The following is a 13697-nucleotide window of genomic DNA, read 5'->3' as shown; positions in this document are numbered from 1 at the left end:
TGGGGCAGAGGGGGAAGGAGAGGGTGTGCTTGATCTTATATTTATTTATTAATTTAAAGTAATACTTATAAACTGGATGTCATAATTTTATGATTTTGAGATATTGTACTACTTACTAAACTTACTGTAGCAAACTGACTGTCTTTTGAATAGTATAATTGCTTTATTTTTCTGGATGAAACTGCAGTTCTCTTTCCCTCTTCTCAGTGTCTCAAATTCAACAGCAGATAAGGGATTTTAATCGGTATTTGATCAGGAGATTTGTTTTGCTGTAGAGTGTGTCATGAATTAAGCAAAGCACACAGTAGATTACTTATATTGTCTTTTGCATAAAGTTCTCAGGCGCGTAAGTTTTAGCATCAGAAGAAAAAGTCATAAATCTTTGCCATTGCACTTTGGCATGTTACAATAAAGGATGCAGAGGATAAAGTTTTTTGTTTTTTCCTTTAGGAAGGTTGATTTGCAAGAAGGATCACAAATCTGAGGAGAACTGGGATTACTGTGACAGAAGTGGTTATTGACTTGCCCTTTCTCATGGTTGTGTCATGTTTCATCAGCCTTTGAAAATCTTGAAGGTATCAAAATAAATCCTGAGGCTCAAATGGCATAGCGTTACATGCAAAGAACTAATTAACCAAAGAGACTTTGTGCTCTACACAACAGGATGGTTTCAGTTCTTGAAAGGGCAAGGTCAGCCTCGACTCTAAATATGGGTACATAGGTGAAAAAACCGTAATTCACAGGTGAATTTTACAAAATGTTTAAAGGAGAAAAAAGAGAGTAACCTGGATTATGCTGAATTCCACCATAACAGCCAATATGAAATTTTAGCTAAATTAGGGCAACTGAAGTTTCAAAGTACTCATTAAATTCTGAAATCTTAGAGATACCTTCTTGAATTATGAACTTTGTTTCCCCAAAAAAACTTTAAAATGAAAGTCCCATTTAACAGTCTCATTTAAGGGCCAGACTGCAACTCAAGCCTGGAAATGCATCTTTACTTTAAAGATTGTTTAGCATAGAGCTGTCTCTAATATATATCATAATAAATTCCTACCACCTACATTTTTCTTCGTCAATTTCATGCAATAACTTCTCCCCTGTGATTTTGGTGTTGTGCTTGATAATGATATTTTTGTTTTCCCTGTTACTGAGCACAGCAATGAAAAAAATGTGATGATATGGCCATTCTGCAGTGGAAATCAAATGTATTGCAGGCTGTAGAGCTTTGGTCCCACACCTCTCTCCTGTAATTTAAATCTCAGTATTTTTAGATCATTGATGTAGTTAGTGGTTTCTAGTGCCAAGTAAGACAGATTGTTTCACTGCAGGTAAACACAATTTTTGATATTATAGGAGGTTTTTTTTTTAAATCATATTTGAACTTCTGGAGGCTTCAATCTGTATAACAAGATTTAAAGTACTGGAAAAGCTCACTGTTTTTCTGATTGTTTTTTGAATGTCCTTTTGGATTAAATATATATATTTTTCCTAGTTTGAATTTAATAGAACATATTCCTTGGAGACATTGGCTTAAATATTTGATTTCTTTTGGGTATTCATTGCTCTTTTATTAGTTCATGTGTCATGAAGCTTTCTGGCTGGGTGTATGTGCAGTAGCCAATTATGCTTTTTACAAAACTGCTTATCTCTCTCATAAATATATCATAATTTCTTTCCTGAAAAACACAATCAGGCATTGAAATACTTTTTCTGCTTTTTCTTTTGTTCACAATATCACAGGGAGCCTGGAATTACCCACTGGAAAAGGCAAACATAATGTGGAAACCACAGGGTTTCTGGCAAGATCTTTTCAGAAGCCAGAGCTGCAGATCTGTGAACTGGCATTGCCTGTTCTGTGAACCTGAGCTTCTGCCTTTTTTCTCTTGACTATTGTAACAATTTCTGAAGAGGATTTCTTCCTCTTGCTGGCCATGGGGGTGACATTGAAAATACCTGGCTGGTATTTCATCGTTGAATGTCTTCCTTTGTTTGTTCAGCAGATGATTGCAATGTGTAACACATTGTCTTGAAGCTGCTAAGGAGGAAAATACATATTTTAGGATGGGTTTTAATCTCTTTTTGCCATGACAAGGGAAGTGACAAAAGTTATAAGGCTCAATTTGTCTTTTATTTCTACAAGTGAGCATAACTTGAAGTTCTTTGGCACTCCAGTGCTTGAAGCATTATGCAAAAATGTCTAATGCTTTCATTGGCTTTTGTAACATGCAGTTAATCATTAGGCCTTTTGACTTCTAATTTATACTTATAATTGGCATTTTTCTTAATTTCCTTTTGAAACCATGGCAACAGAGTATTGAATAAAATCCATAGCATACTTAAGGCTTCTTTTTGTAATGTATTGTATTTATTATTTAACTGCATTGCCTGAGACCAGACAAAATTGCAACCAACAAATGGGATTTTTGTGTTTTCATAAAGTACAAATAGCCTATATTCAAATGTAAATATATATATTAAATACATTAAAATGTATTTTCCTACAGCTTTTTATATCTATTATATCTGTTTATAGTTTCTCTGTAGTATTAGAGCCAAAAAATAATGCCTCTGCCTTAGTTTTCTTTTTCTTCAGAATAAGAAGAACCAATAATGAGAAATATTCAAATAATGAGAAAAAAGGCATGTTGATCTGATGTTAAAAAAAGAACCATTCTTTAGATAGTCCGAGTTAAAAACAGACCATCTCCAGACTTGATTGAAAACTGTGAAAATCTTGTCCAAATCTTGCAAGATTTTAGACAGAAGAGCAGTTTGTAGCAGAATGAGTGTACTTGATAAGACTTTGTCCATGTAAACTGTTCTCAGTCAGTGTTGCTCTCCCAAGTCTACAAACTGTACAAAAGTAGTAATCAACAGAGCATTTGTATGCCTGTATATTTTCTGATAAACACAATCAAAGAAATTTTAGGACTGTTCCGTTGTTGATAAAGAAAAACTAATAAAATTATATATTAAAAAGTATAAAACCATCTGGTATGGGGAACTCTCAAAGGATCTATCTAGCCTTTGTGGGTTTTGATAGAGGAGACTTGGCTGGAATATGAGCTTAGAAAACTTAGCATTGAAACAAGCTTGATATGAGTTGTCTTTGAATTTGGAAAGTATAATTGCCCTTTCTGAGCAGCAGAGTATGTGAAGGGTTGTCTCATAGTGTATGGTGGTGTTTTTTTGATTTTGTTTTTTAATCTTTATTGCTTTTGGTTTTGTTGTTTTGTTTTTTTTTTCTGGAATGAAGAATTTTACTTCAGCTGCAGGCTGGTTTTGTTTCAGAAAATGGCCTTAGGAAAACAGGATTAGCTGCTATGTTTAATTCTGGTAATCAAAAGAGACTTTTGGAGGAAAATAAAGTAATTTTTTTTCTGTCAATTCTTATATGAAAGCTTTTTGCTGTTTTGCAGTCAGTGTTTGTGTGCCAAGGCAATTCTAGTTGTTAAGCTCAGGTCTGTTTCATCAGTGTAATGCTGCTTTGCTCTTAGCAATTATTTTCTTTCAGGATTTGCCAATTAAGCTAGTGCTAGTGAAAATGCACCTAATTTGTCAAGAAATGGCAGGATGAAATATAGGGGCTATTATATAAATTGGGAAAGAAAGAGATCAGGACAAGCACATGTGAAACTCAGTGATACTTGGTCAGTTCATGATGTATTTTCATCAGTTTATGCTTCCATCCCCTGGTGATGTTGGAAGAAATGTAAAGCAATTGCTCTTAATTTATGGGCCATCTATTCACTGTTATATATTTTAAAATACTGTGCTAGTAGTGTACGAAATTGTTTTGTTTCTTTTCTTTAGGGATATTGTGGGCTTTTTTCCCCTCCTTTGACTCAACTGCTTTTTGTTTGGTTATTAGTGAATGATGAAGGATGGCTTAGCTGGCTACTCATTCATTACCTGCAGTCTGCTTCGACTGAATTCTTCAAAGGCATCTATGCTCAAAATGCAGAGGCACAGTGCTTAGGTCTTCTAGCAAAATCCTTAAGCTTTAGGAGGAGCTGAGTAAAGAAATAAGTTGATCTTGTAGTTCTGTGTGTAAAGCAAAATGGTCATAATCTGTAGCTACCTGATTGAAATGGCAAAGAGAAGGCATTGAAAGAAGAAAGAGTAGGGATGGTTTGACTTGTAGAAAAAGAAATGTTTCAAGAACTTCTGTGTTAAACTCATACATATGCTTATATTCTTTAAAAATTAAAATTGGTGTAAACTGTATATTCCACCAGATTTCATTATGCATAGAAGTGTGTCATGACATCACACCAGCAGCTTTAATTATCTCACTGAGCTTGTGCTGGGTATCTGTAGCCTCATCAATTCAGTTCAATTCAGTGGTGGCTCCCACACTCTGGCTGTTTACAGTAGCTCTGATTTGCCCTCAGCGCTGCTGAGACCCCTCTGCAGGGAGCCCAGGTTCATTTAGGCTGTGCTGTTGATCAGGGTTTCATATTGAAATGATATGAAATGATTCCTTCTGGGATGTCCTTGTGTTATTCATTGTCCTTAAACTGGTTTTAGATTTTGTGGAAACAGAGCTCCTCTTGTGCATTCACCACTGTGTGTTGATGGGTGGAGGAACACGTGTCCAGAGTGTAGTCTTGGTGACAAGGGAGGAAATGATGAAGCAGACTGTTGATTGGCAAAAAAAAAAATAAAAATACAGACTAGAGGTGGATGGTGATGGAAACAATGCAGACCCGTTTAGCTGGCAACTAAAAGGAATGGGCTTCTTTAAACCTAACAACAAATGATGAGGTGATATGCAGTTAATTCCCACAGAAAGACAAAACTATTGTGAAATCAAGAAAGCTAATTAAACTGGAGGGCAATTACTGGCACAGTAAGAAAAATGTGTAAAGTATTTGATGTGTACGGTGGGGTAATGGAGATGATGTCCTGGCAAAGCTGTGAGATTCTTGAATATCCTCACAGCAAAATTACTAAAGCATCCTCCCTGGACATCCTCTAGTCATAAAATAAAGCTATTGGTCTCTAAAGAGGACTTTGTGATATAATTATCTTCAGCAGCTGAGAAATAGACCTGATTATCTGGGAAGATGAGTTTTGCTCCCTCTTTCCATTTGAATTGTGTATTTGCTCACGGTGGCTATTGTTTCCATTACAGGATTTAAGGAAAATGACTTTTGTGTGTTTCAAGGAGATGTGCATGCATTGAGGATGGCTTGGAACCTCACTTCTCTCTCTTTGGACTCATGAGTCTTGTGCTGTTTTCCACCACCTAACAGTGAGACCAGTTAATTTAATGACTTTGATTTTAGGGAAATTTGTCAGGTTTTGTAAGGGAATGAGAGAAAATTTGGCATATGTGTTTGAAATGCATGAGGTGGTGTTGAAGGCTGTTCTAAAGCAAACAACTCATTCCAGGAGTGCTGATTTGTACATCTGATTAGCTTGTTAAAAGTTTGGGTGTTACTCAGTTCCTACAAAAGTTGTGTGATTGACATTTATTAGCTAGATCACTCAGCCTCCTATCTTTTCATGCTGATCCTGGAAGACTTCAAATGATCATTGTGACAGATAAAAGAGTTGGGTTTTTTTTCCAGCCTTATCTTAAGTATTAAAACAAAGCAGAGTCTCCCTATAGGCCATCTATATTTATTTTTCTGAGTAAAGCTTCTAGCTTTGCAGAAATATAACAAGCTGGAGGGAACATCATTATTACTTGTCTGAAGATGATGACATTGACATGAGGTCGTCTGACAGGGGATTAAAGTGGAAAAATATTGGTGGCAATCTGTTAGTAACAAGAGGATCTCTTTGAAAAAAAAGAATCAGGTGTAAGCCACAAAAAGTTGATTTGCTTCTGGGATTTTTCCTTGGTTGTTAAACTCGAGAATCCTTGCTGTTATTTGTAAATACTGGGTTTCACATGCAGATTGGGAGGAGAGCCAGTGCCATTCCAGGATAGATGTTTCATCTGGGAGGCTGCTGCATATTTTCCAATTGCCTCTTTTCAGAGACAACTGTTTTTTGTATAGGATTTGAAATCTAGTTCAGTGTGTTTCAGTCTGCCCTGTTTTCGTCAAAATTTGGCTGCCCCTGCCACTGATGGTTGATTTCTGGCCTGTTTAAGCTGGGTCAGGGGCCTCTGCGCTGTTGCTTGTATGCAGATGCTCATGTTTTTTCAACTCATGGGGAAAAAATAGCATCTGCTGACAGTCTCTGGTAAAGTGCCATCAGTAAATGAGTCTAAATAACCTTTCATTTGCAAAGGTCCGTGGCATGTAGGAGCAGAAAATGTAGGCAATCGCACTATTTAGTTTTTAGTGATGATGAAGAGGGGACAGTATGAGGAGGAGGAGGAGGTGGGAAATAAAATACAACATCAAACACTTCAATTAAAAACAATGCAAAATTATTTGTTTAAGATGTAGTCTTCAGTCTTTTAACAATTGGTGAACTTGTCGGATTCCATGCATTTCACAGCTTTAAGCTTGGTGACTTTTTTTTTCATAATAAAGCATTTTGATATGAGAGCTGGTATAGGTTATTATCCTGCTATGCTAATGCACTGACTTCCAAGTGCATTTGTGTTTTTCTTTGGGAAATGTGGAAAAACAGTGAAAAGGAGCACACATTCTAGTGGTGCAAAGACTAGGACTAGGACTAGTCCTAAAGACTGGGAGATGGACAACTGGGTAGTAGTGTGTTTGATCTAAAACTGCAGGATTTATTTTACTTGCCTTTTTTATGTTTGCTGGAGGTGTTGTTTGGGGTTTTGTTGTTGGGGTTTTTGTTGGGTTTTTTTATTTTTTTTTTTTTTTTAACAATACATTTTATGTCATGAATGTTTTCTTTGAAGACACCAAAGAGTTGAAGCTTTTGTTTTCATTATGAAACCTGAGATTTTATTTGATTTTTTCATGGTAGAAACAAGAATATTTAAGTGTCAAATAACATGAATTTTATTGTTTAAGACACGAGAATCTGGCACAATTGAGGGTTGTGCCTACTGATAATCTTAAGATAATGCTAGAGACCATTTCCATTAGCTTCCAGGAATCTGATGAGTGGTTTGGCAATAATGAGTCAAACCTCTCTTGATACATATGGGTGAGGTTTGCATCACACAGTGGAAACTGACAACTGTGCTGCCAGCCTGTGGAGTCATACCTGCAAACCATTCATGAGAATGGAGAATCATGATGGAATGAGAAGGATCTTAGCTCACAGATCTGGCCAGTGTCAGCAAGTTTTCAGTAGCAGGCAGTATTCAGGCTTTGGAATGACTTTAACCTCTATGCTTGGCAGGTTTATTTGAAGAAAAGCCCTTGGATTTCACTCTATCAGAGTTCTGTCCTGCCTGCTGCTGCCTGCTCGTGGTTAAGAGTATGCTCTTTGGCCTTAAAGCCTGCTCATCTCCTCCCTGAGAGAGGACATGTGTGATACTGGGAGTGTAATGATCTTGAAATGCCTGCTTCACCATGCATAACTATGAGGCCATCAAAACACCTCATACATAATACAAAAGGGGCTTGCTCACCTGTAGTGGCCTCTGAGGGTTTTTTCAGTTGTCTCTCCTGAATTTCAGTTGATGGTGAGCTCTCAGGTGCTCGTTGCATAGGGCTTTCTAACACCTTTGCTTGCTTTTCTGTTCCATTTTTTTTTTTTTTGACAGTTCTTCTGGGTATAGTTTTTAAACTCTTGCATTAAATTAATTGTATTCCTTCCCACAGACTTTTCTTGGAATTTGCGTGGTATGTGTTGTATGAATGTATGTGACCATCCACGCCTTCTTCCATCCTTTCTCTTCAAGCTCTGACTGTAGTTGTTCAAGCTCAGTAGTACCTTCAGCTTCTAAAATGAAAATCTTGTTAAAAGGAAAAGAATTTAAGAAAAAACCTCTCATCATTCCCATCCCACAGTGTATGCTGAGCAGCTGGTGCTTATAAATTCTATACAAACAGATCATATTTCCATTAAAGTGGACCTACAAGTGGCATGGTGGGTCCCTGTATTTTCTGTCATATTGCTGTGTGCAATACTCAAGTTGCTTTAAGGATTTAGGGGCTGAAATTTTGCCGCAAGCTCCTATAGACTGCTAAGATCCCAACACCCGATGAGATTTTGCTCCCTTGCATATCAAGAAGGTGGTTTTTGCCTAGCAACAAGCTTTGTGGTTTCTACCTGAGGATCAAAAACAGAAGTGCATTTGTTCAGCCTTTTGCGTCACTTCGGTACTGGAGGTTTTGACAGTCAAATCATCCCTGACATTTCTGTTGATGCGCAAGAAAGAGAATAATCCAGTGTGTTTTTCCATAGCAGTGCTGTCATTGCAGCACTGACAATAGTAAAAAGTACATTCATCACTGAATAACGAGATATCCTGGAAACATAAGAGAAACAGAGACACACTTCCAACAAAAATGTCTCCCTTTTAACGGCTATTTTCTGACTGATTCCTTTTCGCTATTTATACTCTCATTGAAATATTTTATGGAAACCTGAGTCCCTCTGAAAGCCCACCCAAACAACCAGAAGTGTATTTTACGTATTGTAGTATGTAAATGATTAGTCATCACCTCTAAATTGCTTAATAAAGGAGGAGGAATCTATATTCAGGGAAGGTGAAGAGCTGGAATTGATTGCTATATGTCTCACTTCTTCTTGCCTTCTTTTCGTTTCCCAGAAGATAATTATGAAGGATTTCTTTAAAAAAAATCATCCTAACAGACATTGTTCTTCTGGGTCTGAGGAAGGTAGCTGTACATTGTAAGATTATTTTCCACTTGCTTGTGTTTTCTTGGGGAAATTTATGTACAGGTTTTTTTGTTTTAATTTAAGATTCTGTGGTCTTCTTGTACATTGCCAGGGAAAAATGATGTTGTCTTCAGAAATCTTAAATGTAGCAATATGGGGAACGCATTTTATAATGAAATTTGCCTTGGGTAAAACATGATAAGATGATATTGAGCATCTGTGCACAAGACCAAGTCTTGGCAGATCTGTTCCCTTGCTGCATATGATACCCTTTGGTTGGTTGGTTTGTTGTCTCGTTTTTGTTTTGCTCTGTTTGTCTGTCTTATGAATAGTTAATTCCCAACAAATGGTCACACTGGGCAGTTCTGAAAAAAAATTTGTGTGTGTTCTGATTTTGGTACAGATATCTGTGTCTCTGTTGGTTTTGGAAGGTTTTGATTACAGCAGTCTATTTCCTGGATGGCTGCTTTCCAGGTGAAACCTCCATGCATTGTACTTCCTTGGGATTTTTGGTTTGTGATTGATTTTGGTTGATTCCCTCTCCTAACCCCTCCCCCATCTCTCTTTTGGAAGTGTGGGGGAAACAGTCATTGGAAGATGGGTGTGAGGAAAGGATTTTGAGTCAGTGGTTTATTCACTCTTTGCTTGCTGAGTATTGGCTCCATGGGATACATTGGCATGTGCTTGAGTACTTGGGCATAGTTTTCCATGGTGTTCTTCCACTCCCATTGTGAGCCTACGTTTCTAATGAGCTAGAATTTCTAAAAATATCCTGCAAGAAATGCCAAAAACCTAATGGGAATGCTTATTTTCTGTTACTCTCTACAAATTATGAAATGGTTTGAGGAAAAGAAATAGTTGTGTTTATAAATTTGCAGGATGGCGGTGATAGTTTACAGAGCTGCCTGCTGATCTCCTCTGTATGCCAGAGCTCCCAGAGGGAGCAGGACTGGAATATTGTGAGAGGCTAAACTCCACTTCTGGTGCAGCAATATCAGCTCTTTTCACATGGCAAGTTGCAGTGTGCTGACACGTGCTGTGTGGCAATTGCAGCCGTGCACAATGTAAAATGTGCTGCAGAAACTGGGAGTCTGATAAAATCAAAAAACCTGAAAGTCATCTCCCGTTATTCTTGATTGGCTTCCTCCCCCCTCCCCAGCAGAATATGTGCTTTCTGTTTGCTGGTTTTGTGTGTCTGCACTGACTGTTAAACCCTGACTCACATGCAAGTCTTGAGAAGAGCTGCCTGTTGTATCAAGACAGTTCAGCACATGGCCATGGCCTGCAAATGAGTCCAGCTCATCCTAAAATGATCGTTTTTCTGTTAAATCAGCTATTCAGCTGGCAAACACAATCCTGATGAACAGTAAAAGTTGCATTGCTGAGGCAACTCTTTCTTTAGGTTTATTTCTCAAGCCATAACCTGGAAATCTCATTTTTCCTCCTCACAAAATACTTCAGAAGAATTTCTTTTGGCAGATGTTATTCAGGGAATAGGATTTCTTCCTTCTCCTCCTCTTCCTCCTCCCATTCTGGATAGTTTCAAATTTTATTCAGCTTATTAAATGAACATCTCAATTCACTACCCTGGTAAAGCAGGTCACTTTCTAAAAGCACCCACCTAGCTATTCTTTCAATAGTGCTTGACTGTTGAAGTTTTAATTGAAGCAGAAGCCATAGCTAAAAAGCAGGCAAATCTTTTCTCCTCATTCCCTCATTGATTTCTGTTGAAGCAAACAGATGAGCTTATATATAAATATGTATATATGCTTTTTTTTTTAATGAAAAGTGCTGGAATTCGCTAAAAAAGGTTAGAATTGAAATGAGTAATCTTCGGTGCATAATGCAATTGTTAATTTTAGCTTCTTGCGTAGGAGCTGTTATGACTTGAACAGCCGGCTCTAGCCTTCATTAGAGAAGAAGCAGGCAGTTTTGAGACAGGTGGAGCTGGATCAAGCTGTGAAAGTGACTTGCTGGAAACTGGTCATTAGCGTTAGAAATCTGGTCCTGTCCATTTTACCCCTCCCTTGTGCCGTGGTCACTGCCGGTGTTATTTATTTCTCGTCTTTTCCAGGTTGACTATGGTGCGTCAAGCTCTGCGAAGGACCAGCATGGAGATTGGCACTCTGGACTGCTAATGGGGACATGGGACTCACGTTGCCGTTGATCATTTGTGTGGACTTAACCAGCAAAGACCAACAGAAGACTCTGGAAAGGCAGTTGGAATTATAGCAGTTTTTCAGGTAAACGGCTTCTTTGGTGCAGCTGATTCCAGTGTAATTGTTTTTGTGAGCACTGTGTAAAGGGTGTGGATGAGCTGCAGGTTCATCTGCCCATGAGGAGCTTGTGCATGCATGTGCATTTCTTGATGAGAATCCTTATCAAATTAAGGGTTATTTAACAGACCAGTTAAAGGTCTCGCCACTCATGTTTAGAATTTTCATCAAAGCAGTTCAAGTTTCAGTTGTAACTGCGGAATAGCCAAAATCATTGGCCTTCTTGGGGAGAGCGGTGGGAGACAGGAAAATCACAAATTAGCTCACAGAAAGGCAAATCAAACATCAGGTTAGTTTCATATTCCATTCAATTTGTTTATGAACGTTATAGCTTGATTTCTTGTGAAGTTCACAGTCCTTCTCAAACTGGAAGATTATACAGAAAATTGTATTTGCTTACAATGTGAAAACAAAAGCAAAAAGTGAGAGAAGTAAGTGCTTATAACTCAGTATGGTTTAGATTTTTTCACTTAAAGCATGGCTTAAAAAAAATAAAGGTAAGTTATACTGGTTCTGTTGAATGTTTAATTTCAAACTTTAAAAAGAAAGATGGCAAAGTGTGATTTTGCTTCATAGCTGCCGTTTCACTGTTGAGAAGTGGCAATATGTTGCAAAAGACCCTTCCTGAAATAACTTCACATTTCAAATACAGTTGTTTTTCTTGAAGATGCTTCCTAAGACAAGTGGATGGGGAAAGAAAAGTTAAATTATTCATGAGTCTTCTTTGACAATTGATCAGTGGGGGAGTGTTCAGGAGGGAGCTGGGGGCAGAGAAAGAGAGAGAAAATAATAGGCTTTAACTCTGAAAAGCCTTTAAACTTCTGTACAACAACCCTATTGTAAGCTGAGAGTAAATGCAGTTCTGTTGAGATTTCTTCATTAGAAGTACCTGCCAAGGGCTTTCTGTACAATTTTCCTAGTACTGAAGAGTGCATAGGTTTTGGGAAGAGGCTCAAGGTTTTAATAATGGAGCTGTTGGTTTGATCCCTGAAAATGTTGACCCTGAGAGCTTCATTGTCAAATTTAGAGTTCATACTTATCTTGAATTATTACCTCTTAAAAAAAAGATAAATATATATTTATAGTGGTAGTGAGCACCATGGCTTCTGCTATGCATAAAACCCATGGCTGAATACTAAAACCAGTGTTGTTGCCCATGCTTGGTTTTTATTTCTGTTTGCTTGGCTAAAGAAAATATTAAAAAAATGTAAGAGGAGAGGAGCATCGAGATGCCAGAGACCTAGAATGGATCCTTTTTGCCTGGTACCATTGAGCTTTGTAGTAGAGAATCCTTCACTGTCCCTGCCTGAACCTTGGAAGTCCTGGGGCTGGGCTGGGGAGTCACAGAACATTGCCTTAAATTTGCTCTCCACAAAGACTGTTCATATCTGCTTGCTTAACCTGACACAATTCTGTTAACCAGTGTTGTTGATTCAGTGCATCTCTTCAGCTGGGACGTACATAGTTTTCCACTTCTGAGCTGCACATTTTGGTTTGTTTATCAAAGGAACTGAAATTAGGACTTAAAAGAAAAAAATAAATTTCACCCCAAATTTTTTTGTGTGTGTGTGTTTGTGTTGTGGTATCTTGACCTTTCAGGTCACCAAATCTTGTTATTTTAATTTCTGTCTGGAAGAATGTCTGAGCAAGGTAAATTGAACCAAGAGACAGCAGAAGAAGCTGCAAAAGAGCAGGAGACTGCCATCTCTGAAGCCAACCCGGACAACTGTGTTCTCAATAAATCTGAAAGTTCAGAAATAGAGGAGGAGAAGCTCAGTGATTCCAAGACAGAGCTGCAGGTAAGACAGGAATAGTGAATGGGCGTGTTAAATATCAATGTGTTACCATTGCTTTTCCATTTCTGTGAATTCTTTCATTGCCCACACTTCCCCTATTTTTCTTATGATTTTGAGACTATTTCTATTTTTTCCTTTTTAAATTTTTAATTTATTAATTTATTTTGTGTTCTTTTATTTCACTATAAAATAAATGCTGTTATTTATTATACCTTTCAAGCTCTTTAGGCTGCTGTCCATGCTATTACTTTTTCTGAGAAGTTAATTTCTAGACATCTGTTTTAAAGCTTGGTGAGACATTTGACTGTTTTCCCTCTTTGGGGATTTAGAAAACTACCTTGATCTCATGAATTTACAGGTAATACTAATGAATAATTACTTAATGTGTGGTTTGGTTTGTAGGTGTTACTGCCAACAAAAAGTTGTAATGCAAAGCCTAAGAAGGTAATTTGATAAGAAGACTTTATCGGATGAGGGGTTTTTAATCCTTTTTGCTCAATCGAATAAAAAAATAAAGGGGGAGACCACAATTTAAGAGGAATTTGGAGAGGGGGAGCATTAACTTAAGTATACCTTTTCTTACATTTTTATTATATGCAAAATTACAGAACACAGTGTAGTGTTTTCTCTTGTTTAGTGTTTTACCTGTTTGTAAAACGAATGAAAATGAACAGAGATGATTCTTGGTTTTCCCTGCTTTCTAAACTGGGTTTGGGGAAGTTGCTTTTGCAGTCAGCAACTGATTTAAAACATCAGATAGAAGTGATTTAGTCTGTTTATTGGTAATGTTTTCATCATGCCCACTGTCCACTGAAGTGATAATTGCTTCTCTTTTTTTGCTATACCCAGAAACGAGGAGCAAATCAGAAAAAGAGATCCAAGGTAAGGG

The 13697-nt window shown here is 37.5% G+C and overlaps 1 protein-coding gene across 26 annotated transcripts in view; it reads left to right on the top strand.

The window, feature by feature from the left end:
• The window catches only part of ARPP21 (cAMP regulated phosphoprotein 21), a 361236-nt gene that overhangs the window by 245987 nt on the left and 101552 nt on the right, over positions 1-13697 (top strand). For 16 of the 26 annotated variants that reach the window (XM_063157213.1, XM_063157201.1, XM_063157239.1 and 13 more), the window contains 4 exons: positions 10811-10979; positions 12612-12811; positions 13211-13252; positions 13658-13690. In XM_063157213.1, coding sequence (XP_063013283.1) covers positions 12650-12811; positions 13211-13252; positions 13658-13690 — 237 coding nt within the window. In that variant the 5' untranslated portion in view covers positions 10811-10979; positions 12612-12649. Of the gene's footprint in view, positions 1-10619; positions 10720-10810; positions 10980-12611; positions 12812-13210; positions 13253-13657; positions 13691-13697 lie in introns of those variants that run through there. The other 10 variants (XM_063157311.1, XM_063157385.1, XM_063157356.1 and 7 more) reach the window with 3 other exon arrangements.

This window comes from Melospiza melodia, chromosome 1 (genome assembly GCF_035770615.1).
Source record: "Melospiza melodia melodia isolate bMelMel2 chromosome 1, bMelMel2.pri, whole genome shotgun sequence".
NCBI classification, from domain to species: domain Eukaryota; kingdom Metazoa; phylum Chordata; class Aves; order Passeriformes; family Passerellidae; genus Melospiza; species Melospiza melodia.
This window is presented reverse-complemented; position numbering and strand designations above follow the sequence as displayed.